The sequence below is a fragment of the Arvicola amphibius genome, chromosome 1 (assembly GCF_903992535.2).
Source record: "Arvicola amphibius chromosome 1, mArvAmp1.2, whole genome shotgun sequence".
In the NCBI taxonomy this organism is placed as follows: Eukaryota; Metazoa; Chordata; class Mammalia; order Rodentia; family Cricetidae; genus Arvicola; species Arvicola amphibius.
The window spans coordinates 136,058,004-136,085,200 of record NC_052047.1 but is presented as its reverse complement, the minus strand read 5'-3'; the positions used below and the strand labels follow the sequence as shown (position 1 = coordinate 136,085,200).

Genomic DNA, 27,197 nt, shown 5'->3' with positions numbered 1-27,197 from the left:
AAGGAACTGCCCTTAAAATGAATATTTGTATTCCCTTTTCAACAGGGGGCTTATCGTGTTTGAAAATAAGACCTACATCTTAGAGCCGATGAAGAACACCACCGACAGATACAAACTCGTCCCAGCTGAGAACATGAAGAGCATCCAGGGCTTGTGTGGGTCACATCATAACCATTCCAGCCTCACCATGGAAGCTGTCTCCCCTGAACCCTCTCAAATGTGGTCAAGAAGGGTAAGAGGGAATCTCAAGTTCATGCTTCTTGAGTGGAGGGCTGCTGAAGGAAAGGGACATGCAGGCCTAGAAGGTCTGGAGCAGCCTTGCTGCTGGATGCAGTGTGGGTGGAAAGATCCTCGTCCCTCAGGAGGCAGGGCATGTCCTGGGAAGAGTAAGGTCACAAACTCAAACCCCTGCCTCTTCCCTGCAGGTGTGAGCATCAGATTCGTTAGCATGTGATGGGTGAAATCTCATCATCAGGGTCAGGAGGTTGCCAAGGTCACCACGAGCATAGACAGCAGGGTGACCAGCAAAACAAGCGTGGCTCCCCGCCCCTTCTCATTCTCCATGTTGAGGTTTCCTCACCCAAGGTCTATTCCACAGTTTGGAATCTCAGAACTAGGTATAGAAAATGAACCACCTTTACCCACCTGCTTATGCAGAGAGCCTCTGAGCCATCTCCAGCGGTTTTCCTAAAGTCTTGTTTATCCTTAGGCCGTGCTGCCAGTGTTTGTCCTTGCCCTCCAGGGACATGCAGCAGCCTGCCTTTTCCAGCCTCCTGCCATGACTGACTCTCTTTGCTGCAGCCCTGGAGTTGTCTACAGAGTCTAACTACAAGCTGACTCCCCTCACCAACATCTCCCATCATACCCTGGATTGACTCTACCCTATGGTCCCCACTCATGCTCATTCACATGGGCCATACAGACCACAGTGGGGCTTTGTTGGCCAGAAGCAAAGGGTCTTTTCCACTGCTAGGTTATAACCAGAGATGAAAGTATTAACCTTTTTCTGGTTCTTTTGTTTTGTTTTGGAGTGGAGGTGTATATGTGTGTGTGTGTGTGTGTGTGTGTGTGTTTTCTAGTCTTCATTTGAGAATAAATATTTAAAAATCGAATGTATGGTGGCCCTTTGCCCCCCCCCCTTTATTGGCAAGGACAGCAAGAGTGACATGTTCTTCATATCCGTCAACACGTTTTGTCTTTCCCAGCTTTAGCTAACAGTCACCTAACTTTGAACTAACTATATACCTAACTGTCAACATTCCATGAAGATGATTCTTGGTGTATTCTAACCCATCCATCTATCCTTTCCTTCCTTCCTTCCTTCCTTCCTTCCTTCCTTTCCTTCATTTGCTTTCCGTCACTACTCAGGCCTCATGCATGCTAGGCCAAGTGTTCTACCGCTGACCTACCCCCTAGCCCTCTAAATCCTCTAAGTTTAAACAACAAGAGTTCTGTTCCATTCATTTGCCCCTCCCTAGCACTCTCTTTATACCTGGCCAGAGTGTCTGTTTAAACTGCTCTAAACCACCAGTTCTGGACTTTGCCCTCTCCAGCCAGATTCTCTGTCATGAGATTCAATCCCCTTTCCCCTTTAATGGTTCCCAAAATGGTCCATGTAAAATGCCCAAAACATTAGTTTTTCTGCCTCCTCACAGAAAGAAGAACTCTCCCTTTACTTGCTGTTGTTCACCTTGGCACTGATGCTTAAGGAATGAGGATGGAAGTCTATCTGAATTCCAGGATCTTAAAACTACCCAGAAACTCCAGGGGTGGTGGTGCACCCCTGAAATCCTAGCACTAGAGGGTGGAGGTAGGGATGAAAAGGTCAAGGGCATTCTCACTACATAGCCAATTCAGGGGATCCTATTTCAAAATAACAAGACGAGGCCTGGAAAAATAGCTCAGTCAGCAAAGTGTATGTACGTATACCTGAGTGTGAGCCCCAGAACTTAAACTAATACACTTTTGAAAAGCCAGACATGCTGATGCTCTTTTGTAATCCCAGATCTGGGAAGGTGGAGACAAGAGAACCTCTGGGGCTCCCTGGCTAGCCAGTCTAGACTTCTTGGCAAGTTCAGTGAACATTTCTGTCTCAATCAAAGCAAAACAAACAAAAACAAAACTAACCAACCAATAGCAACAAACCTATGAATGATGTCCTGAGGAAGAATATTTGAAGCTTCCTTCTGTCCTCCACATACCTGCACATATGAGCATATGCACCTACACACACACACACACACACACACGAGAGGGTGTATTGGGGGGAGACAGAGGAGAGACAGAGAGGGGGGAAGGGAGAGGAAGAAAGAGAGAGAGAGAGAGAGATCCCCAGCAGCAGCAATAGCATCTCAGCTCTGGAAGGGTCCCTCTTGCATTCCCCCTGCCCCACCTTTCTTGAGTGACAGACTTAAGAGCTGGCATCAGAGACAGCCTCTCTAATCCCTCTCGTGTTTATTTCACTCTTCAAACATGCCTGCTTTTGAGTCCAGACCCCAGCTAGGATGTGACTGAGCCAAGCCTCACCCATCATAAACAAGTAGAACATTTGCATTTTGTTTTCCAGGCTCTTGGCTTTGAGTACCTGGTTGAATGCCTGTTAGCCACATTGCATGATTTATAACTTGACAGTTTAAATGATGCTCACATGTGCTCCCATTCCATTTAGAAGTACAAACTTGCTCTGTACTTGCTGACTGTATTTTAATTCTCTGAGCATACACAGCTCCCTAGGACCATGATTGGCACCGTCATCTCCAGTCCCATTGACCTGGAGAGAAATGAGAAGGCCTGCTAATTTGGGAACATAAGCGAACCTTTAAATGGAAGGGGAAGGCATGGATGCCAGTGTCGTTCACTCCGGCTCCCACTCTTGCTCGGACATTTCCTGTGATGGTCTCCCACAAGGGAAAGAACTTACCCTAAACTGCGAGCAGATAATAAAGACAGTACCAAAAAATAATTTTCCAATAAGTAGAATACTTGTGAGCTGCAGGCACCTAGAAGATCATTTTGGAGAGCTCTGTGGTGAACGGGCAGAGCAGAGATTCAAGTTGCATGCCCATCCCTTGCCTCACCATGCTGCCTTTTATTCTATACTTTAAAAAGAATCAATATAACTGCAGCTAATTAATCTTGTTTATACAGTGCGCCAAGCACCATTTCTCTTCTCCAGCATCTTCCCGACCTGCCCCACCCCCACCCCCACCCCCAATGTTAACTATCTGCTTCTCTGCAGATGTTTGCATCTTTCTGCAGGGAGCACCAGGAATCCCTCTGATCTAAGCAGTCACGCTGGCTATCATATAAAGCTGAGCTGTTTGTCACTTTTACAAGGCTCTATGTTAGATTATAGTGAGAGCCCCATTAGCTTCTGGAAGGCAGAGGTGTCATGGGTTTCTCTCTGGGAATTTTTAAGTCCAGCCTAACGTATCTTGGTCCTCGGCTCACCTGCCTGGACTCCTTCCCTCCCCGTTGCTATGCTTGCACGAATAGAAACAGAAAGCTTGAGAGGTAGCTCAGTTTGCAAGGTGCCTGCCGCCCACACATGTGGCTTCAAGGGCTAACCCTGGCATCAGATGAGCTGGATATGGTGGTGCGTGCTTGTGATCCCATCACTCTAGAGATGGAGGCAGGGAGATCAGGAGTTCAAGGTCAGCCTCAGGTCCATAGTAAGAGGCCAGCCTGGGCTCCATGAGACCACATCTCAAAGCAAGCAAACAAAAAGAAAAGCAAAGGATTTTAGTAGCCACCTTAGAAAGCTTTGTGAGAGAGACAAAGGCTAAATCTGCTAAGAAGAAAATCAAACCACGCATCCTAATAGCAGAGAAACGAATTGCTTCAGAAAAGCAGTGAGTGGCCTTGGTCTTCTCCATCCCTATATCTCCAGAACCTAACCCACCATGTAACACACAGCAAGCTCCCAGAAGACACTGGGAGATGAGCAAATGTCTGCCGATGGTCTGGCCATCAGAAGACAGGGTTGCTGTGGAAACACATGGGTACCCCGGTCTTCCCTTGCTTTCTTTGACTGAGTTAAGCTCTCCGTGCCAGACATTACAGAAAACTCATCAGAGGGTACTTTCAGAGGTCTCGGAACTAGTTCCTCGTGGGTACCTTGTCTCTAACTCTGTCCCCACCTTGGAGCTGAAACTCAGAGACTCGGGTTCCTGCTTGAGAACAAGCTTTTGCTCCCAATCCTGCAGAATGAAAATCCAGTCAAACAAGCACTTTCCAATGTTGCTGCCCATATCACAAATTTAAAATATATATTTTGAAAACTGGACAGCCTAGATAGGTAGAGATCACATGGAGGTAATTTAAGCCTCTCCTTCAGGGAGTCAGCCCCTCCCCTGTGGCTTTTCATTACGATGTGGTTAAACTTCTCTCTGAGCATGCAATTCTCTGAATTCATGAGAAAATGTGGATTCCTCTGAAAACTGCAGAGACAGGAAAATTGTGTTCGTGTGTTTGTTTTCATTATCTGGGATTGTGTGTTTTCTAAATGATGGTCCAAGGCCAGTTGGAAATGTCCTCTGGTCATAGATTTTACCCTCTGCAGTCTGAAAAGTGCAAAAGCCCAAGCAACCAACCCTTTTCCGATGGGTTTTTCATGCAAGATTAATTTATTTCTCTATTTCCACAACCTTGTTTTTGTCTGCATAATTAGCTGAATTTGTTCATGGCTGAACAGGATATTGTAGGGGGGAGAGGAGAGAGAGAGAGAGAGAGAGAGAGAGAGAGAGAGAGAGAGAGAGAGAGAGAGAGAGAGAGAGAGAAATTGATTCCCGGGAGCTGAAAAGATGGCTCAATCAGCGAAGTGCATTCTGTTCTGTTCAGCTCCCCCAGCACCCATGTTACAGAGCCAGGTACAGCAAGCAAGCACCTGCCACCCCAGCACTGGCAGAGGAGTGGGGACTGCTGGGTCCCAGGGACTCCCTGGCAGACCGACCTAACTGAAACTCTCAGTTCACTGGGAGATCACGTCCCAGAAAAATCAAGGTAGAGAGAGTTAGAAGACGACACTTGCCAGCAACCTCTGACCTACACTTGCATGCATATACATGGATGTGCACACACGTACCCCTTCAAGAAAACACATGCAAATACATGCACATACATGCATACATCATGGGGGGGGGGGAAAGGGTGAGGAGATTTCGATTTCTTTGGCCCCTCAGTATGGAAAAAGCTTAAGGCGCTCCCATTTCCAGAAGTGTCTCATTTTGAGCCCACGGTGGGAGGCGGGGAGGCTGGCCTGAGTTCCCAGCTCGGACCGTGAAGCCTGCCTGTACATATAGCTACCAAGCCTGACGGTTTCTCCTTGCAGCGCTGTAAAAGCGTGAGAAATTATTCCTTCCATGGTACTTTATTTCCCTTCCTCCATGAGGTTTCCAGATTTCTTTGGGGACACCTAAATCCATGAATCAGCACAGCTGGGCAGCAAGCAGGAACACCAGGATAATACAAACATTTTTCTTGTAAAAATCTGTTAGGAAGATTCCGGCCTGGTGGAGATTTGTTTTATGAAAGATGTTTCCCTCCGGATTATGTGACTGGAAACCTGATTCAAAGCCTTCCTGCGTCCCTTTTGCTCTTGTCTGGACAAGTGGGGTTATAACGTTGAGTGTTCAGCTCAAGCCCCGTATGAGACGTAAGTCCTAAATCAGCAATTTCAGTTGGGAGGACCAAGAGATGAGATCAACCCTCCTCTTCCCCCAACCGTGTGTCACTGCAGAAGCAGAAGGCTTTGCTTTTTTTTTGTTTTCAGTGTTTGACTTTGGAGACCACCCTCTACGAACTGGTTTATTTCCCCTAAAAAATGCCTTTGGATCCTCCCAGTAATTTACACAAGAGTGTAAATGCTTTCGGAGGAAGCTCGATTAAAATGTAACCTGCCTCAGAGGCCATCTTGTTTGGATGTGTGTATCTCTACCGCTGAGTGTCCCTCTCCTGCACCCTGACAGCTTCCTTATTCCTCTCTGCCCAGCTGCTCCACTCTTGCCAGTCCTAACCCTCACATGTCACAGTCTTAAAAATACTGCTGCTTCTTTCTCTCTCTGCTGCAAAAACCTTTGCGTTTTGTCTCGATTCACCTACCTCCCCTTTGCCTCTCTGCTCCTCAGCTCAGGCTTCCCCCCGCTTCAGACTAGATGTTTAAATGATTGGCCACAAGCATCCATTCCCCAGAAAGAACTCGGAGTTTTCCCAGGGAGATCGCAGATTTCTCTACAAAGTATATTCTCCATGGCTCTCCTAAGATTGTGGCGCAGATGTACCTGGGCCATAAAAGTACAAGAAACAGTGACAAGCTGGACTCTGGTGTGCCTTCAGCAATCTTCATATCCGTGTGGAGTCTGTAACAACAAGCCTCTGGCTGGCTCTAGTTCTAGAATGTTCTTTGGAGTTGTTTAGGTGCTCATTTTGTTTAAAAATGACCTTGACTTCTTTTGAACCCACAATCAATGATTCAGCGAGAATGTTAAACTCCTTTTTAGGATTTCCCACATGAAAGAGGAAACCAGATCACCCCAGTTGTGGCTTCACAAAGAGATCACTGGGGCTGGGAATCAGTTTCTGGATGATGGTACACAGCCACAAAGCCCACGGGAGGAAGACTCTCTCCTCCAAATATCGTTGTTGTCTGTTTTTATTTTTATTGTCTGAGAGACATGAACGATGTGCCGGAAGCCCCGGGGAAGTATTAAGGCAAACTAAACTCTTGCTTTCTTTCGGCAGCATAAAAGAGAGACCCTTAAAATGACCAAGTATGTGGAGCTGGTTATTGTGGCAGACAACCGAGAGGTAAGGGCCTGTGGAACGTCTCAGCACAATTGGTTTCAAAAAGAAGTTTGAGGAGGCGCTTAGCCAGTTAGGACTCGCTTTACCTCCATGGTCAGTTGTGTTCTTAAAAACCTTGAGGATGAGCATCAAAATTGCACTTTTCCAATCTGAGGAAGCACAAACCATTTAATATGTATTTAGTGTAATAAAATAATTGCAAAGTATACCCACCCCCAAAATGCAGTGTTTCTCTGTGGCTAAGCTCTCTAAGAAAGGGGAAATAACTAGGGGGAGTTACAAGTGGCTTTCAATTACACTCTGACATTTTGGGGAAAGTTAGATGTACCTTAACCTAAATGAATGAATGAATGAATGAATGAATGCTGTACAGACATGGTAGAGAAATCCTTCCTTCTTGTGATATGCTTTGTACTGTTGATTTTTTTCTTCCATTTCATTTTGAATCAATTTTCCTCAGATTATCTTCCCTATGGTTTCTTACCATCCCATTAACGTAGTATAAATTGGTGGCATTTTTCTCCTAAACTCATTCAGCATACATCAATGAAACCAGCTTGACAGTTTCTCAGAAATCTCATCCCATTCTGGAAGGTCAGCTTAGAGGAGAGAATGGGGAATTTGTTAACTTTTTTTCCATTCTCCGTCTTGGACATGTTGTTATGAGCTTTTCTTGCTTCTCATATTTAATGTTTAAAAACAAATCTAAAGGAAATTTCTCAGGAAGTTAAAATCCAGCTGATGATGTGAAAAGTGGCCTTGGACAGCCTTCCCGTTGTCCATTTTCTCTTTGCCAAAACATGCCCCTGCCTCCATCATTTATGAGGCTGGAGGAGCTGCAAAAGTTAGCGCATGAAGTCTTTGGCTTGAGCACATGCACACGCATTGTAGGAATTACAGGGACTCCCCAGCTGGGAAGCTGTCTGGCATGATGTGAGCTCCTACACTGTAAATGTGGAGCGCCCCCATCCCCCCTGCCAGAGTACAGGGTGTCACCAAAGCACATCTCAGGATCTGGGAAGAGGACTCCTGATTGGGGTGTGTGTGTGTGTGTGTGTGTGTGTGTGTGTGTGGTGTGTATTCTCTTTTATGATTTATTTTTATTTTATGTGCATTGGTGTTTTGCCTGCATATGTCTGTGTGAGGATGCCAGATCCCCTGGAACTGGAGCTACAGACAATTGTGAGCTGCCATATGGGTGCTGGGAATTGAACCCTGGTCCTCTGAAGAGCAGCCAGTGCTCTTTACTGCTGAGCCATCTCTCCAGCCCCCTGATTGATATTCTTATCGTTATTAATGCTGGCATTTCAAATTGTTAAGTTTCAGAGGCAAGGAAAAGATCTGGAGAAAGTCAAGCAGCGGTTAATAGAAATCGCTAATCACGTTGACAAGGTAAGTCCCTTAACAAGTAATTAAATTCCTCAAATTGTGTCAATGTTTGGAAACAAGGTTGGAAGAATTAAGTGATCTTCCTCTGATTGAGCAGAGACCACAATCTGTCTCTGCGTCCTGTGCTGATGTCTGAGTGTCCAGTCCTCTAAGCAGGTGCTTCCCAGGACCTGGGCAACATTTAAGAGACTCCAGCCCTAGGTGGTCTGGGACTGTGGACGCCTTGGGGACTCAGTTTCTTCTAGGGTCTTGTCTTGTCAGGAAAGGTTCTAGCCTACGAGAATTCTGAACAATACATCAGATAGAATCCCACAAGGGTGGGTGCACTGAGCCTCTGAGAATTCAGTAGCCGGGCCTTTTCTGGGTTCTCCAATGTGAAGGTCATGATGCACCAATATGGACAGGAAGGTGGACCCTGCAGGCTCCACCATCAGAACCCCAAAGCCGATGTCCAGCTCAGTCACCACATTAGAGTTTATTCTTCATAGGTGTGACAGATACCTGCAAGAAAAATCGCGGAGGAGGGAATGTTTATTTTGCCTTGTGGCTTTGGGAGTTTCAGGCTGAGGTCAGCCGACTCCAAGGCTCTGGGTCATCATGGCAGAGAGGGCATGGTGGAACAGGGTTGCTCAGCTCATGGTGGTCAGGGAGCAGAGAGAGGCAAAAGGAGTGGCCCCCAAGTGTATCTTGTCAAGAGGAACACTTGTAATCCTTCAACTAGGTCCCACCTCCCAGTAACAGCGCCCCAGTTTTACTCCAGCCGGGCAGTAATCATTTGATTGGATCAGAGTCTTCGGGATCCAATCACATCTCAGTGATCAATGGGAATCATTTTAGAGACCGCTTCCTCTTGGCACAACTGCTGTCAGAAATCACAAGGGGGACTCCATCTTCACAAGACGATTTCTGAGGGCAGAGTCTCTGGGAACCTGCTGGCCAGGAAATGGGCGTTCTGCCTGACTACCGCACCTTTCTTCTGGTGGCACTCCTGCAGGGCAGAATCTGGACTGTTAGGGGTTGATGGTTCTCATCTAGAACAGGACTTCTCTCAGTGGCTTACATATCAGTACTGGGGGTAGGGGCTCCCAAAGATTCATCTGGCTTCTTGTTTGCTGGTAGAAATGAGTGTTTTCCAATGTCCTCTAGAGAGTTTCACATTCTTTGTGGCTGGCAGCTCCAGGGCCCCAATCCGGGGATTTACCTGGTACAGGGTTACACTGTAGATGCCACCAGTGGGGAGAAGGCTGAAGAGGAGACACAGCTGAGCATCTCAGTAGTTACACATCCCCTCCTATGACAGCCTAGTGGAAAGGTGGGCCTGGATGAAGCCGAGCCTCTCACAGCCAGGCTTCTCCGACATAGCCACCCTCCACACGCAGCCACCCTCCGTACACGGCCATTTGGAAGGGGCTCCTCGCTGCCTCTTTCATTTCCAGCAATCCTGTTCTGTTCAGTTTGAATTTTCAACCTTTCCAGAAAGAAGGCAAAAGTCTTTGCATAAATTCTTCTTCCTCCTCCAACTTCTTGCAATCCACAGGCTCCTGAGTTCTATGCATCTGTCAGATGTAATCCCTCTGCCGTCACAGCCAACCCACAGCGGGTAGACATAGAAAAGCCTTTCATCCTGCACCCAAGTGACATCCCTGCCATGATGCTGTGCGCAGAGGTCTCTGGAGTTACAGATGAGAGCTACTCACTTCCACAGGGGATAGGGACAAGGGTCATTCCAGTCGGGGCAATGGTCTTGCGAGGTAGAAAGTGGGTGAGGGAGTACACTCAGTAGGGAAGGACTTGGTCTGTTCCTGACCCTTATAATACAGTTAGTGGCTCCTTGTGGTTACAGAGCATGGGAGCATGCAAATGTATGCATATGTTTGTGTATATCATGTATGCTCATGCCCATGTGTGCATGCATGATTGTGTTTGTGTGTGAACACGGCACACACAGCTAGGGTGGGAACTGATGAATTGGGATTTAGATGGCCCAAGGTCTTGGTTCTTTCTCCAGACCCCTCTTTATCAGACCCTTGAGGCTGGCTGACCTCTGGAGCAATGCGTGGCTTTAAAACGTTTCAGCGGTAACTCCTCACACGTCACTGTGTGTCCGAAAGTCAAGAGATGAAGGAGAATCCTGGTGAGGGGACCAGTCCTTTGGGAAAAGAGGGAGAAGCATGGATCCTGGGGAATGTGTCAAGCAGAGCACAGGAATTAAAGCTGAGTTCTCACCGTCCGTGTGTGAAGCAAAGTCCCATCCCCGGCACCGCATAAACTGGGGGTGGTGGAGCTGGCCTGTGATTCTAGTCCTTGGAAGGCAGAAACAGGAGATCAGGAGCCCAAGGTCACCCTCACCTACACAGCAAGCTGGAGCCCAGCACCAGCTACCAAGACCTGTCCAAACAGAAACGCGGGATCACAGTCGGGCTGGGGCCATTAGAATTTGGTTTGTTCCTGGGACTACTCTTTCAAATACCACTTCCTAAACCTCAGCCTTCCTAATCTGGTCTGAGATGGAGCTTGGCACAGATCTGTGCAGAGTTCTCCTTAAACCAGGAGACAGAAAGTGAAAGGCCAAGCCATCAGTCCAACCTCACAAAGGCACTCTGTCCACTGAAAGCCCGCCTGCTCCCCTATGGAGTGAAAGAGTTCATCCGGGGCCTCAGAAGGAAAAGGAAGCGATGGCTTCCATTAACAGCTGACTAGAAATGGCTGAAACCCCGTTTTAAGTACATCTGGTCCTCTGCCTTTATCTCTCTTTATATATTAGTTTAGATTCTATCTTGCTTCGGTTCACAAAGCTGAAAATGAGCAATTGGGGGTTTGTTAATGGCCTGTGCTGGTCATTAACAGTATATGTCTAGAAGCCCTGGTGGGCTCAGTCAAGCATGCCAGGCTGGACAGAGGAATGGCAGAGCCAATTCACTGAGAACACAGATATGTTTAGCCCTGGCATTCCTGCCCACCTCTCAACAGCTCCCAGAGACCCTGAAGAGAACACTCAAGCTCCTTAGGCAACACTGTAGCCGCCACAGCTGTTGGCCGATGGCTCCAGGCAACATCAGACTTCCCAGTTTCACTTTTGTAACTACGCTCGTGGGAGAGTCTCAGCCCAAAACTCACTGACTGTCCCAGTGGCTGCTTCCTCATTTGCTGACATCTTGGCTCGGTTGGGCATTCTAAGTTAATAACTATTTAGCTGTGCTGGCTTGGAGAAAGAGAAAACCCCAGAAGGAGAAGTGACTCAGAGACAAAGGTGAGGTTCTAAAAAGGAGTCAGAAAATCCCAGATGACAGAAACAGAATGTGTGCGTCTGATGGCCATGCTTCTAGAACAAAGCTATGAGGCATTGTTCCTGGGTCCTGGTTACTCTGCAGCAGGAGTAGCAAAGAGAGCATCCGGGGACTAAAGGTTTTACATCTTGAAGCCATCGACCATCAGTCCAACCCAACCTTCTTAAGCTGTGACTTCAGCTCCAAGCCTCGGTAGCCATCCTCTGAAGGACTCTGATTTCTTCAGTCTTCTTCATTCATATGACCACCCTCTCCTCCTCCTCCTAAGCCAGTTGCCTGAAGAAGGCAAGCTCTCTTGGTACCCTAGGGAATTCTGCCTCCCTCATTTCTTATCCACTCCTTCCGGAAAGCTTTGGCCCGTCCAGCAAAGCATCTCCTGGACTTCCTGTTGATGGATGCTATTGCTCAGCGGGATACCAGATCAGTTAACTGGATTCATGGTAGCATGTGCAGTGCCTACAGCCTATGGTGACCTTTGAACAGCGGAGGCAGGGCGAGGCCATCCTAATCTTTGTTTTCTCCGCTTGTGCCATGTTCTTGCCCACAGCAATTACTGTAGCAAACATTTGTAGCTATTGTGTAAACAGGAGAATCATTCATCTGTGCCTCTGTCTATGTCTACATACGTTCTGGGATCTCTGAGCCAGCCAGGCAGCTGCCAAGCTCTCTTTGTCCTACATAGGCACATGAGCTTTTCTCAAAGTCTGCAGTCAAGGAATTCACATGTGGGTGGCAGTTTTAATGGTCCAGATCCTGACATCAGAGTCAGTCTGTCTGTGTGCCACTCAAACCACGCAGTCATGACCTTGAATAATTTACCTGGCCCCTCCAAGCCTCAGTGTCTTGACTCTAAAATGGGAGCAATGACAATTCCTAACATAGGATCCCTTTGTAAAGTAAGCCTGGGCTTAGGAAGCACCTTGGTATCAAGCCAGGGCTGTACCTACTCTCATTATACTTCACTGACAAGAACCAAGATGGCCTGTGGGCAAACCAAGGAAGAACGTTCCGTGGGGTTAGAGAAGGGACAGTGAATAATGGCTTGCGGTAGGTATAGCACACATGGAATCTAACCGGCAGTACCAACTTCAGAGAGGAGGTGACATTCCACTAAGTCTGAAATCTGGGCTATGGTATGGTTTGGGAGGGTCTCACAGAGAAATGCAACCTCCCCATTGGTATGAAAACCTCTCTGCGTGGTATGCTGCTGACTTAGCGCTGAGAGAGATGGTAGGTTAGGCTGGGCAGACCTTGTTCCTGCTTCCACCCAGCGCTTCTAGGAGGCATACAGTGTCCATCTCTCAGAGGGTAACCCTGAAGACCACGCAGGACATCTGGCCCTAAAGAAATCTCTTAGAAACTGGCATAGACATCAACACTGAATATTTGTTTTCTGATTACTGTGACTTTTGTATGTGACACAGTTTAGAATGTCATCTTGAGGGGTGCCCCTGGTATGAGCAGACATCATTCAGAATAATCTCGGAACTGTCTTTCCTGGGTAACTTGGGCTGGAAGTTTACAAACAGGCACAAGTCACATGCAGCTTGATTAAAAACATACCATCAGACAACATTTTGTTTATGTAATTGTCTCATTAATGTACTAATTCCATATGGTCTTTGTTATCTATGTAGCCCCAACTTGGACCGCTGCAATCGGTGTAACTTATTGTGACATAATTTGTGCCCCAGCTGAGTTCTGTGGTTTCTGTTGTTGACCCAATGTTCACCATGTGACTCTGGGGACCAGTGAGAGAAAGGATGGGCTGCCTCATGTGGGGTTGAGAATCGGGGGTCAAAGGCTCAACATAGGGGTGCTCCTTGCACTTCGGCTCACCACGTTGAAAGAATGCTTAGCTCTCAACTGCAAAGCCACTGGAATTCCTGTTTCTTGCTGGCCAGATGTTGCTAGACACGTTGAGGATCTGCTTCCCTCTGGAGTTGGCTCCAAAGCCTTTCTCCTTGTGTATTCGGGGTCTCAGAAGGTGGGGACTTGTGTGTCACTGGCATCAAAAGATTAATAGGCACCAAGGTGACTCATGACCACAGAGTCACCTCCCTGTCAGTGTGCTGTCACATGTAGAGCAAGGGTGATTTTTAAAGAGCTCCTCCCAACCTCATCATCTTGACTCTAAATGGGAACAATAACAGTTGTTAGCTCTACAGTTGTTTTGTGTCCTGAGCTATGGGCCTAGAAGAACCTCGGCATCAATCCTCAAGTGAACTGATGTAGCCACTCACACACTCCTTCTAGAGGAGACAAGCCATCCTTTGGTAAATAGCAGAGTTGCCTCCCCCTGCTCTCCTATGGACTGGGGGCTTTGGTTGCAGTCATTATTGCTTACACATAGGGATGGAGGAGAAGACTCACTATGAGTCTGCTCAAAGCTTTCTCACGCTCCCGTGAGAAGAACTCTACATGGCAGATCTTCCCATCTCACCAGCGCTGAGATAACTTCTTGGTATGGTGAGAAAGATGTGCTCGTAAAGTTACTGAAGAAGGTTTTGTCTATGCTTCTGTGTTTCCGAAAGGCACCAAACTTCCTAACATGGTAGGTGACAGACTGCGAGGGTGTCAGCCAAAGCTGAGTCTTGGCTGAGAAATTCAGATTCATCCTCAGTACCTCATAGACCGAACACTGTACTCAAAATGAGAACAACTCTTATCCTTGGCAGAAGTGACTGAATGATCCTCATCCAGTCCTTGCTTCTTCCTTACACTTGATATTAACTGACAGCATAGTCAATGCTAACACACACCCACATTTAAATCAGAGCAAGTCCCTTGAAAGGCACCCTTCCTCCCATACACATATGGGCCGATGGGAGGAATGACTGATGATTTTAGCATCAAAGTGGCCAGCATTAGAGAGTCCCATTAGCGTTTGTTTCACTGTGCATCAGGCACTAAGACTATTGCTGCCATGGTAACAGAGGTGCTCAGAGAGGGGTCTTCCTGGCTTACAGAAATGAACTTCAGTGACATTGGCTCCAGTCTCCTTTTTGAGTTTCTGATGATGTGGTCCTCCAAGGATACCCGTTTTCCTAGTTTTACAGACCCCTGAACATCCGGATCGTGCTGGTTGGGGTGGAAGTGTGGAATGATATCGACAAATGCTCTATAAGCCAGGACCCATTCACCAGTCTCCACGAATTTCTGGACTGGAGGAAGATAAAGCTTCTACCTCGCAAATCCCACGACAACGCCCAGCTTATCAGGTGAGAGGTAGTCTTCCTCTACTAAAGGTGCAGTACCAGCTGCATATACTTTCTGTGGGTGCCCAGAGCTACATCTGTCTACACAGCATACTGGCTCCTCCAGGGGCTTCCTAGTCTGCATCGGGGTCAAGCATATATCCCCACCTATGGGCATCACAGACCCATTTGGGAAGTCTCCTGTCCCTCTACGGGATTCTCATTTCTGGTTCGGTTTGGTTTTCCATAACTGAACATTGTCCTCTGTGCTGATTTTTCTGGCCTTACTCTTGTTTTTGTTTTTGTTTTTGTTTTTGTTTTTGTTTTGAGGTAGGGTTTCTTTGTGTAGCTTTGGAGCCTGTCCTGGAACTCAGTCTGTAGATTAGACTGGCCTCAAACTCTGCCTCCCAAGTACTGGGATAAAGGCATGTGCCACCACCATCCGGCAAAGACTGGTCTTACTCTATATAAGATTGCCTCAAACAGTAGTGTATCATTAATGAGGGAAAAAAATCTATATTTTTACATGATCTGAGAGCAAGGCATATGTGTGAAGATTGTCAGGCACGTGGAGAAACACGAGGGCCTTCCTCCTCTGGGGAAGAAGGTTCTCTCTGGCTTTCAGGTCAGGGAGTATCATCCAGGCCTTGTGTTCTTCCTCCAATCAGTATCCATATGGCACCTGCTAGGACCCAGATAGGTGATTTGAACACAACAGTGGACAGTAATAAATGTCTCTCTCTGCTGAGAGCGAACAGGAGAATAGAAAGCTCTAGAGTAACAACTAATACAGAGATGTGAAATAAAGCAGGGTGGGGTGACTCTCCAGCCGCGGATGGTGAGTGGCCCCAGACACCTTCGCATTTAAAAGGAGAGACTGTCTCTACATTAGCCTGAATCCGTAGGAAGCAGATGTTTTCAGAAATGGTGCATGCTTATTTTAATCTTTAAGCTGCCCTTTATGCTATTTTTCTTTTGTTCTTGTGCAACCTAAGTGGAATCTTCATACACAGTGGTTTCTGTTCTTTGGTCAGTCGGATCTAGCTTGCTGACCAGTTGTAAGGAAGGGAGGAGATGGTTCTGCCCTGTGTTCACTTTAGGAAATGCCTCCATCCACTCCCAACCAGTGTTCCCCGATTGTTCATCCGGCCATTTCAGCGGCGCCCCTGTGGATGTGTTTGGTTGCTTCCCATTTTATGCACTGACCAATCTTGCACTGTTAAAAGTCCATCTCGTATACTTTGAGTTGGAAAGTTTTCTTTTCGTTTTGTTTTGTTTTTCTCTAAAGGAATCTGTCCAAGCTAAACATCTGGAAATAAATTAACATCTTCTTTGACCCGCTTATTTTCTTGGATGTATAGCTGTAACCATTCATATGGTCTGCATATATGAGCAGCTGTAAATACAATGGCTGTGAGTTTGGGTGTGTAGTTGGCCCTTTACATCTGAGGGTTCCACACCTGTGGATCCAGGCAACCTCAAACCAGGAATGTTCCGAGAAAAGGTTCTACTTTTATTAAGCATGTACAGACCTTTATTACGGTCCTCCCTGAATAATTCAGTATAATGACTAACAGAGCATTTACATTGCATTAAGGACAAATAATCAAGAGATTAAATTATATGGCTGCATAGGTTCTTTAGCAAACACAATGCCATTTTATGCAAGAAATTGAGTATCTATGAGTTATAGTACTCTCAGAGGATTATGAATCTATAATTACCATAGATAATAAGAAATGGCTTTAGTACAATAGATAGAGAGATAATGGATAAAAGAAGAAAATAAAGAAAAAGGGAAAGGAAGAGTAAACTAAAGAAGAAAAAAGAAACAGAAACAGAAGGAACAATGGTATTTATACACTTACTACCTCTATCCAATTAGTCACTGAAAATATCTAACTTTAATTTTTATTTTATTTTATCTCACATATGAGTGCTTGCCTGCATGTAGGTCTTTGCACCGTATGTGCCTGATGCCCACAGAGGCCAGAAGAGGAAGCTGGATCCCCTAGGACTGGAGTTACTGACAGTTGTGAGCTGTTATCTGGGTTCTGGGAATGGAATCCAGGTCCTTTGGAAGAGTAGCCAACTCTTAACCATTGAGTCATCTCTCCAGCCTCATATCTGACTTTTCAAACTCTAACTGCATTGTCTGTGTTGGTATACAGCCAGCATAACACGACTAAGACACTTAATTACTTTATATGAGTCCAACAAATACAGTGTTAAGGTTTTAATGCATGAACCTGGGATTAATACACTTGCCTGAAACAGTCTTTTGGTTTGATTAGATTCATGATCAGGTTGAGATTCTAGATAGGAGAACACCTACGTTGAAGCCACGAAGTTCCCTTCCAGAAACTTCCTCTCTGGTGCCAAGCCTTTGTGGGTGATTACTTGCTATCCACTAGCTCTAGAGGAGCGATCACTTTTCTGCCGATTTCAGTCTCAAAAGCCTTATTGGCAGAACACTTTGAAGGATTCCGTGTCTAACGATGATGAGTTACACAGGGAAGCAAACTCCAGCTCCACCAGAAAAATCTCCCAAGCTGTCTCCTGTTTCCTTTAGCACACAATGATTCCCCGTGACTTCTCGCCTTTCTATCAGCAGGCATTGTTTCAAAGGAGCAGCTCCCTGCAGTCCATCAGGAAGCAGGCAGGCCACAACTTACAAATACAAAGTAATGCCTAAGCCTGGACAGCGGAACTCAACAAGAATTATGGGACCATCTTGCAACTGGAAAAGTAAAGTGTAATGCAAAAAGATAAAAGTCCCAAGTCAGGAAATACCCCTCCTGGGGCTGTTTGTATCAGTGAACATTCAATGGCAAGCCTGCCTAGCAGCATTTGAAACGCTGGGAAACGCATCCCTAATGCATGAGATTAAAGACCGTCCTTCCTTGTGTTTTTCAGTGGGGTTTATTTCCAAGGAACCACCATCGGCATGGCGCCCATCATGAGCATGTGCACCGCAGAGCAGTCTGGGGGCGTCGTCATGGTAAGCCAAAGAGGCCCCGGAAATGCCTTCCCTGTTTAATCCCCCCAGGAAATCCCTAGTCTTGTCAGACCTCTTGAAATTAGTTCCTGTCCAGTGACGCTGTCTGAGTTTACCTCTGCTCTTACTCCACCCATATTTATGATTTATTTTCCCACACATGGGGACACAGATGGCACGCAGGGAAGGCAGACGAAGGACAGTAGCTCCTTCTGTGAGAAATGTCTCAAGTGGGACTATTGGTCCAAGTATCTCAATCCAGGAATGTTTCCTGGCATTGGGATGAGTCGGGGCATGGGGGTTGCCCTTCATGCTCAGTTTTTTGGGGGTAGACTGTGGTCTCACCAAATGTTGCCGCTCTAGTGATTTTTTGATGGTTCTGCCTCTGTGCCCAGCAGTCAGAAGTTTGAGGTTTTTCACTACGTACCATTGCAAATGCTTTCCATACCTTCTGGCCAGAGTACAATTTGTCTTTATCATAACTTATTCTTGGAAGGCAGAGGCCTAGGTTTATTGCTTTATGGGGATAACTTTGTCATGTATGGGGCTATATATGTTTGTAAAAGGAAATACAGCGAGAAGCATGTTTGAGATTTCTTATGAGTTTGATGGAAGGAACTTAGACCGTCTGCCCAACGGGAGGCTCCCTCCCACTGTAGCCCCCCCCCGAAAGTTCTAGAAGGGATTCTCATACCAGATGGTCCCTTGAGAATCTAGCACTCACCATGGTACCGTCTCTCAGACAGGTAGTTTCCTCAGAGCCTTGTCCTTCCATCTCTATTAAACAAATACATTGTTGCCCTCCCAAGAAGCCATGACTGTCTCCCCACCCTTCATATAGAGCTGTCTGTGAGCGCTAAATTGTAGCAAAGGGTGGAAATAGTTACATTCTGCTGAGTGTTATTTTCTCTGCATACTGCCTAATCTAATCTTCCTAGTGACGGTACATAAACATTTTCCTCCTGTCTGGGAGCAGTGGTAGGTCATTTATGCAAGCGTGCACCGTGTGGGTAGCCTATGTGGAGGGCCTGCACCCACTCGCTGGATTGCTGGCTTGAACCAGCCCCTCTCAGGTTTCCTTTGAACATGGAAGCCCTGCCGGTGATCTCCACCATGGAAGTCACTGGAAAGTTTGGGTTTTGCTGGTGCCAGGTTAATTTCGAGTCAGATCGCAGCTATGTTTTCCTAGACCAGACTGTAAAGTTTTAAGAGGGAGTAATTTTCAGTTTCATGGTTCCATGGTTAGTTGCTACTGACTTTGCCACTTAAAACTGGCACAAATACATTTAGGAGCCAAAATGGAATTCTTCATAAGCAAAGTGGGTCCTGCCCTGCATGGGCCTCAAACATCCCACGTCCCACATGACAGAGTAAAGGACCAGCCAGCTCATATCCCTTGCACTATTTCTATGGAAGCAAGTACGAAGATTCCTTCTTTACAGTCATACAGAAAAACCATTCATCTTAAATATGTGGAAGAAAGATGAGAACAGATGCAGCTTGGGTACCGTGCTGTGAGAATCAAGTCGTGACCAAAGTTAGACCAAGGGGACTGAAGAAATAACTCAGCAATGAAGAGTTCACCGCGCAGCTCTTCCAGAGGACCTGGCTTTGACTTCCAGGACTCAAGTCAGGCAGCTCCTGACCGCCTGTAATTCCAGCTCCAAAGGACCCAGTACCCTTTCCTAGGCTCCATGGCTATTACACTCACATGGACAAAACCACACACAGACACTGTCACGTACACACATAGTTAAAAATAAATAATTTTTTAAAAAATGTCTCCACAAATTGGATGGCAGATAATATCCTCGTTACACACACCCTTTTCATCCCACAGGGAAATATCAGATAGGGTATGGATACCATCCTGCGGTCGCTTTAACTTCTGTAGGCAACAGCATCCACATCCTGCCCAGACCTAAAACATCTACGCTAGCTTTCCATTGCCCCGCATCCTGAAGTTGGATTCGTGCGTATTAGCTGTGACCATCCCCATACCCAATGACCCCCAAATATACAGAAAGTAAGTAGTTTACAGAAAGAGAGGAACCCTTATAGACCTAAAAATACGACTTCCAAGACCATTTCTCCATTTTTTTTCAAAATACAGTCAACTGTTGCGTTTAGTAATCTAAAGTCACATCTTTGTATCTAACTAACAACAACCCTCTTGATTTGGACATGCCATCAGACACGCCAAAAGATGTGTTCTTCCTCACTGTAAGCCGGTCTAAAGGGATTACCAGCGAGCCTTAAGATAGAGTCATATAATCACTTAAGCATGATGTAAAATAGCTTGAACAATTCGAAACAAAGCTGTGACGTTCCACAGAACAGAAAAACCAGCCGCTGAGTACGCCCGAGGAACGAGTTCCTGGAATTTTGAGCCAACACGTGTGCTAACTAAGTCCTGCCCTCCACATGTTCCAGCAGCCCCATGCTCTCCACCAGGGCACGCTATTAAGGATTGTTGCCTGATACGTGTCTATGACGCTTCCTACAACAGCAAACTGTGAGACAGAAATGAAGCAATCTATCAGCTTGCTTCCTAAATACGTCTTTGTGTCTCAGACAATGGACCAGTGAGAAAGCCCTGCTCTTGGTGGTGCCACCAGTCAACACATCAGCACTCACAGAGACACACCTTTACCCAGAGTCCCCACGAAGACTAGGAATAAGAGTTTTTTCTAAAACACATTATCATACTGTCTTATGGATATGTTTTGGAAAACCTGTTATCGCTTTTCTGGGTAACACCAACCAAAATTCAAGCAAGGTACTCATTTATCCAGGGGTCTGAACACCTTTTTCAAAACTCCATCTACTGGCAGAATTTTGTAAATCACGTCTATGCGCTAATCAGTCTTAGATTCAGTTAAGTAACTATATTTTTAGTTGTTTCTAAGTGTCTACTCGAGCCAAGCTGTCCAAGGGTTCCAGTAAGCTGGAGGCAGCCAGCAATGGTAGCCAAAGGTTAATGCGAACCTCGGCGGCTCCATCAGAGAAGGGGAACTTCTCTATGTCCAAGGTCAACTTAAAGGGCCAGCAAGAGTGAGACATAACTGAATTATAATCTTAGTTCAGTCAGCTTTCCAATGAATTATGTTACATAATCAACTATTATTATGTGCTGTCAAAAACTTTCCCAGAATCTTCCCCTACCAAGCAGAAAGGAACAAAGAGGGTTGAGTCTAGCTGTTCAGGGATGATTTAAAAGCATCTTCCACTCAGCATCCTCTGATGAGGTAGCCTTTTCTTTCTATCATTAGGAATAACTTTTTGCCTCTCTCAATGGTGTTTATCAGAAGGGAGATAATCAGCAAAGAATCCTCACATATCCATGAGACAGCCTTCACCAGGAGAACCCCCCAAACAGGCTTAATGAAATAGGCCAAATTACTTCCCATTTTCAGAGTTATTAGCAAGGCTCTGTACTGGGCCTTATGGGGAATTCAGTTAAACCAAGTGTTAATGATGAGAAAATGCCAAGGAATGAGAAGATGGGGGTGAAAAGGCCAAGCAGCTGTGAACTGTAAGTCTGTGCTCTTGTGTTTTCTTCAAGGATCATTCAGACAGCCCCCTTGGCGCTGCCGTGACCTTGGCACATGAGCTGGGCCACAATTTCGGAATGAACCATGACACACTGGAGAGGGGCTGTAGCTGCAGAATGGCGGCCGACAAAGGAGGCTGCATCATGAACCCTTCCACCGGGTAAGTGCCAGGCTCCAGTGGCCCAAGACTGCCTGGTGCCCAGCTTGAATTGTGTGCTGAGAAACATCTTAGAAAAAGAGGAAACGTGCTCCCTCCCCCGCCCAGTTTTCTGACTGAAGAATCTATAGAAGTTTCTCGAAAGAAATTCCTGCGCAGGGAGCAAGAGTAGACTGTGTGTTCTGGCGAGTCATGGGCAGCCAGCTTCAATGCCACATAGCACAAGGGCTGGCCTCTTCCCTGGGATGTGGTGGGGATGGATGCTATTATTTAGAAATCACAAATTATCCTACAATCTCAGCACATGTTTCTGATTTGAGCATTCGGTTTCAGCTGACATTGGCTGGAGGAGCCAGGCTTCTGAGGGCCTTGAGAATTCACCCTGCAGATTGAAATGGGTCATGTATCCTAGACGATCGCATCCTGAAGCATGCTGGGTAGAAGGTGCCTTTCGCCTCCGGTTGGATGGGGGTGAGGGTTGATTACAGTATCCATGTTCACAGACCACTTAACCAGAACTCGGGAGGTTGAACAAAATGACGTTCCTGCTTCCAAAGATTGGGTGATTCCATTTCACTCAATGACTTTCTGCAACCTGAGACTCGGTTCCTCCGGGAAACATAGACGCTAGTCCCACTAATGAAGCCCTTGAGTGAGGGTGGCACAGATGTGTCCTGGGGAGATTCAAAACACAAGTATCTTCTGACAACTCTAAGAGCCTGTCCCAAGCTGGAGTGGTGGGCTGATTTAGGCAAGCTTAGAAAAGGAAAGCACACTCTGGGTATGGTGCCCTGGCCTTGTCCTAAAACCCAAGACCATGTAGACACTTCTCCCATGAAGCTTCCCCAGCCAAGCCTCCTGTCTAAGTTTGTTGAATTGTGACAGAAGGGGCCAAAGTGTTGACCCAATGACCCAACAGCTGGGTTCTGGGAGGCATTGCTGCCAAGGAGAAATCACGCCTTGAGAGAGACTAGCTGCCTGTTAGCTTAAGGCCTGGACGAGGGGAGGATTGTTGAAGAACGTAGTCTCACCTTTGCAAGAAGAGGGACAGACTGAAGAGTGTGGTCTTGCCTTTGCAAACAGCCCCCAGAGTGGCTCCTACCAATGGCTTTTAGGACACCAATCAAGGCTAGGCTAAACCACACAGCCCGTACCAAAGCATTGCAGCCTCGCATGAGCCACCGCCCAGGTGCCTGCCCTTCGCAGCAAGTTACTGCTGCTTCAGGTTACCCTCATGGGCTCTCCAAACCTGCAGGACCAACCTCTCATTCCTGGTTCTGCCTTGAACATAATTAAATAGGATTACATAGGCCTTGTTTAGTGATAACAGGAACTGACTGAAGGCGAAGAGAGTTTAAAACCACACTATCGGGGAGCCCTTGGCATGGCCCACCCTTGGCCCACAGGCTACATGCAACCTAAAATAGAGATGAATTTGACTCGACACAAAATTGTATACCCACCTAAAACAGGATGAGATATCTCTTATGCAATTTTATTGTTGCAACTCAGTTGTGCAGTTCTCAAGCGTGAACTTTCTAGATGACATCCTGTCACCATGTCACAAGGCTGAATGTGCCTGCTAGAGACTGCCAAGTGGTATTCTCTGAAAGGAAGTTTGGCCCCACTGAAATATAACGTTCTCTGTATACAAACCCTGAAAGAGAGGAAGAGCCAGCTGGGCATTTAGGGCCAGGAGCCACTGCTGGGGGGTATGAGGTTGGTCTGAGGCCCGTATGCACCTTCTGTCTCACTATCCCTGGGGCCTAGATAGGGCCAACCTCCCGGGGAGCGTGTGGAGTGGGTCAAGGTTGAGCTGGTGGGAGCTGGCCTGCCGCAGGGTGGTCTTTGTGTCTTCTCATTCTTGAGGAACTCCTTCAGAGGACAGAGCAAATGATCTCCACGCCTCATTCCCCTGATTATCCCGCAGACACTAATACATCTACCCACACACCTCCAGGAAGGGTCCCCGCTGACCAAGTGCGTTGCCGGCTGACATAGCTCGTGCTTTCTCATTTTTGATCAAAGAAAATGGAAGAGGACAGTCTAAGTTGAGACTAGATTGAAGAAACCATGTCATCCCAGTTCTGACCCAATGGCCCAATCAATGGTTCTCGTGCACACAGGCAGAGAAGCAAATCCCTGGGCCTTTGTGAGCCTTGTTGGCAAAATGCATAGATCTATCTGTATGTCTCCCCTGCCTCCCAGCCAGCCCGCCACCCACTCATCCTCTTGAATAGGAAGCACTGTTTCGGGAGTGCTCAGCTGAGGAAGACCCTACAGCCCGAAAGATCACATGCATTTGCAGGCATGCTTTCTGGCACTCTGGGGGTTTTGTGTGAGGTCTTTCTCGCTGGCAGGTGTCCATGGCAGTGCTGAGTAGTGCAAGCCAAATTACCCTAGAGATATCTGAACACCTCAGGTAGAAATGATATTGTTAAGAGCTCAGCAAAACATTTTGAGGACTTCCCACACACACCAGGGGCTTGCTAATGGCCTTTATCCTGATTTATTCCTTATTAGCAATGTCAGAGTTTTCTCTTTTGCTGAGCTTGTGTTTTTGTGTAAACCTTTTTCTATTTGGTTCTCCGTTATGATCCCACATCCCTGTCCAGAGAGTGGTGTTTTTAATTTTCTCAGATGGAAAGCAACTTCCTAAGCAAGTGGGTGAATTAATCACAAAAGCCCAGAGTGGGGGGAAAGCCACGGAGCCCAGACAATCCCCCATCATCCATCACCTATGGTGGAATTTCCCAGGCTGTTCCAGCATTATCTCATAGTGGTGGTTCCCTTGCCTCATGGGGTCCCTGGGAGAAGAGGGGAAGTGGGTTAAATGAGATCATTTGCCTCTGTAAACTATAAATCACTCCCAAAGACAAAGGAGTATGGTGTCATTTAGTTCACAGGAACAGCAAGCACAGAAGTTGGACCTTTCTCAGAATTCCCACAGCACTATAGGAAGGACTTCTGGGTTTAAACTCATCCAAACACCAACCTTTCTCTAATTTCTTCCACCCTACTGACTGACCCATGGAAGACTAGTATCAGAAATGCTAGTTAGTTGAAGTCTGAACCTGAAGGAAACTCAGAAAGAGATAGATTAATGGGCAGATTTGATCATAAGAGCTCAGAATCAAAAAGACATAAATACCAGAAATGGACTTACAGGTGTGTCCTGTAGAGTCCCTGGTTTTCCCTGCACACAGTATGCCTGTATCCTAACTCTAAAATCATGGCCCAACCCTCGACCCTGACATGTGGGACTGGGAGCCCTGCAAACACAAGCATAGAACAGGGTCCTGTACAAACCAGGGTGCCTGATTTCCTTGCGCGAGGCAGCTCTAGCTGGGGGGAGTTTCCCTGGGGCTTGTCTCATTAATTACCGGGAGCCTGCAAGTGCCTTGTGTTTTATGTCTTTGGAGACTGAGCATATAAGACCTGCCTTGGAAATTACTCTTTGTATGTGAAGTCTGGGGGTGGGGATTGTGTAGGAGTTAAACTCGGCAGCATCCATCCATTAAGACGATCCTTGCAGCTCTTGGTCTTCCTGGGTTGAGTGTGCTGCATTCATTGGAATAAGGATATCGGAGTGGCAAGAACACATTGGGAGTTAGCATGATAGTAAATGTAACTTGCTACAGTGGAATGTTAAGATTTATGTTCAAAAATAGAGCCACTGATTCCTCTAATTTTTATTAAAAAAAAATTATTGAGAGCTAGGCACTTAGGCAGTCTGGGAGGAATGCATTGGAATTGGCCACACATTATGCTCTTTGATGGATGTTGGGTATACACCCATAGCAGGACAGACTCATATCTGTGTGGTTCCCATTATGATCCCACATCCCTGTCCAGAGAGTGGTGTTTTTAATTTTCTCAGATAGAAAGCAACTTCCTAAGCAAGCGGGTGAATTAATCACCAAAGCCCAGAGTGGGGGGGGGGGGGGGTGCTGAGGGGGGTTTGTATTATAGTGGTAGAGAGAGATGTAAAAACCAGGCAACAAAACCCCTGCAGGTTGGAGCCTTGCAGCTAGTCAAGTGCTGGAAGCAAGTGACCCATCGATGCTCAACTCAAGTGAGACATCGACATCAGCCTCTCTGAAGTTCAGGGAACACTGACACAAAAAAAAAAAAAAGAAGCAGAAAGAATTGAAGGAGCAGGAGGAAGCTAGGGGAATGGTAAATAATGCTGCCTTCTGAGCATGGAATAGCTGTTTGACTCTTAAAGGCACTGTAGCTGTGATTGCCTGCACAAAATCTGCACACTGAAGGGCCCAACCACACTCCTGCACATGGAGTGAGGAGAGGCTTATAGGGCCCACCCCTCCCTGAGTTTTATCTAAGTAATTGACAAAGTCAATGAGGGAAGGAAAGGCATTTTCCCTAGTGGTCTATCTACTGATGACCTTCACCAATGCTCCCATAAGCCACCCTGGTGAAACTCCCTGGGTCACTAAACCAGCAGCAAAAAGAAAACGTGAAAGTACAAGAGAAGCTAGCAGGGAAGAGTGGGGGACAGTGGGTGCCAGGGGCAAAAGATGAAGGGGGTAAAATGATTAAAATATGTACACATATGAAAATGTCATAATGAAACCTATTATTTCTAATTAAGATATGTTGATTATAAACAACCAAGTGGGCTGGAGAGATGGCTCAGTCAGTAATATATTTGCTGCACAAGTATTGGGGACCTGAGTTTGGGTCCCCAGTACCCACATACAAGATTTGAGCACAGCGTTGGGTACCTGTAATCCCAGTCCAGTGAGACCCCTGGGGCTTTCTAACTTGCTAGTCAAATCAATTAGCAAGCTTAGGTTCCGTGAAAGAAGTGAAGTAAGTTGGAGACTGTTTGAGGAAAACACCCAGTGTTGACCTCTGGCCTCCCCACATACATTCATACACACTCATCCATGCACACACATTCGCACATGCATGTGCGTGCGCACGGATGGTAGGATCCTTGATTTCGAGAACTGGCATTCATTGTAGTGGAGAGACAGGCAAGTTGAAAGGGGCAGAATTCTGATTGGAAGGTTCTGTAGGTATGGGAGGGTCTCATCAATGAGCATCTTCTTTACTCTGTCTGAGCTGACCTGGGTACCATAGCATCCATCTGTAGGGACTTGTATGTTCATCTAAGACAGTGGTTCTCAACCTTCATAATGCTGCAGCCCTTTAATACAGCTCCTCGTGTTGTGGTGACCCCCAGCCATAAAATTATTTCTTTGCTACTTCATAACTGTAATTTTGTTACTGTTATGAACTGTAATGTAAATATCTGATTTCTCCACTTTCTTTATGTGGGGACTTAGTGCTATGAACTTTCCTCTTAGCACTGCTTTCATAGTATCCCATAGATTTGGGTATGTTGTGCCTTCATTTTCATTGAGTTCTAGGAAGTCTTTAACTTCTTTATTTCTTCCTTGACCCAGGGGTAGTTCAATAGTTCACTGTTCAATTTCCATGAGTTTGTAGGCTTTCTGAGAGTAGTATTGTTGTTAAATTCTAACTTTAAACCATGCTGCTCCGATAAGACACAGGGGGTTATTCCAATTTATTTGTATCTGTTGAGGTTTGCTTTGTTACTGAGTCGGTTTTAGAGGAGGTTCCATGAGATGCTGAGAAGAAGGTATATTCTTTTGTGTTTGGGTGAAATGATCTGTAGATGTCTGTTAAGTCCATTTGATTCATGACATCTGTAGTTCCTTTATTTCTCTGTTAAGTTTCTGTCGGGCTGACCTGTCCAGTGGTGAGAGTGGAGTGTTGAAGTTTGATGTGTGATTTAAACTTTAGTAATCTTTCTTTTAAATATGT

General features: G+C 46.3%; 1 protein-coding gene across 1 annotated transcript in view; it reads left to right on the top strand.

Annotated features, from left to right (window-relative positions):
* The window catches only part of Adam12 (ADAM metallopeptidase domain 12), a 224,963-nt gene that overhangs the window by 134,508 nt on the left and 63,258 nt on the right, over positions 1-27,197 (top strand). Inside the window, exons 5-10 of the mRNA XM_042054216.1 lie at positions 46-232; positions 6,739-6,804; positions 8,122-8,193; positions 14,529-14,698; positions 17,591-17,675; positions 21,238-21,386. Coding sequence (XP_041910150.1) covers positions 46-232; positions 6,739-6,804; positions 8,122-8,193; positions 14,529-14,698; positions 17,591-17,675; positions 21,238-21,386 — 729 coding nt within the window. The remainder of the gene's footprint in view (positions 1-45; positions 233-6,738; positions 6,805-8,121; positions 8,194-14,528; positions 14,699-17,590; positions 17,676-21,237; positions 21,387-27,197) is intronic.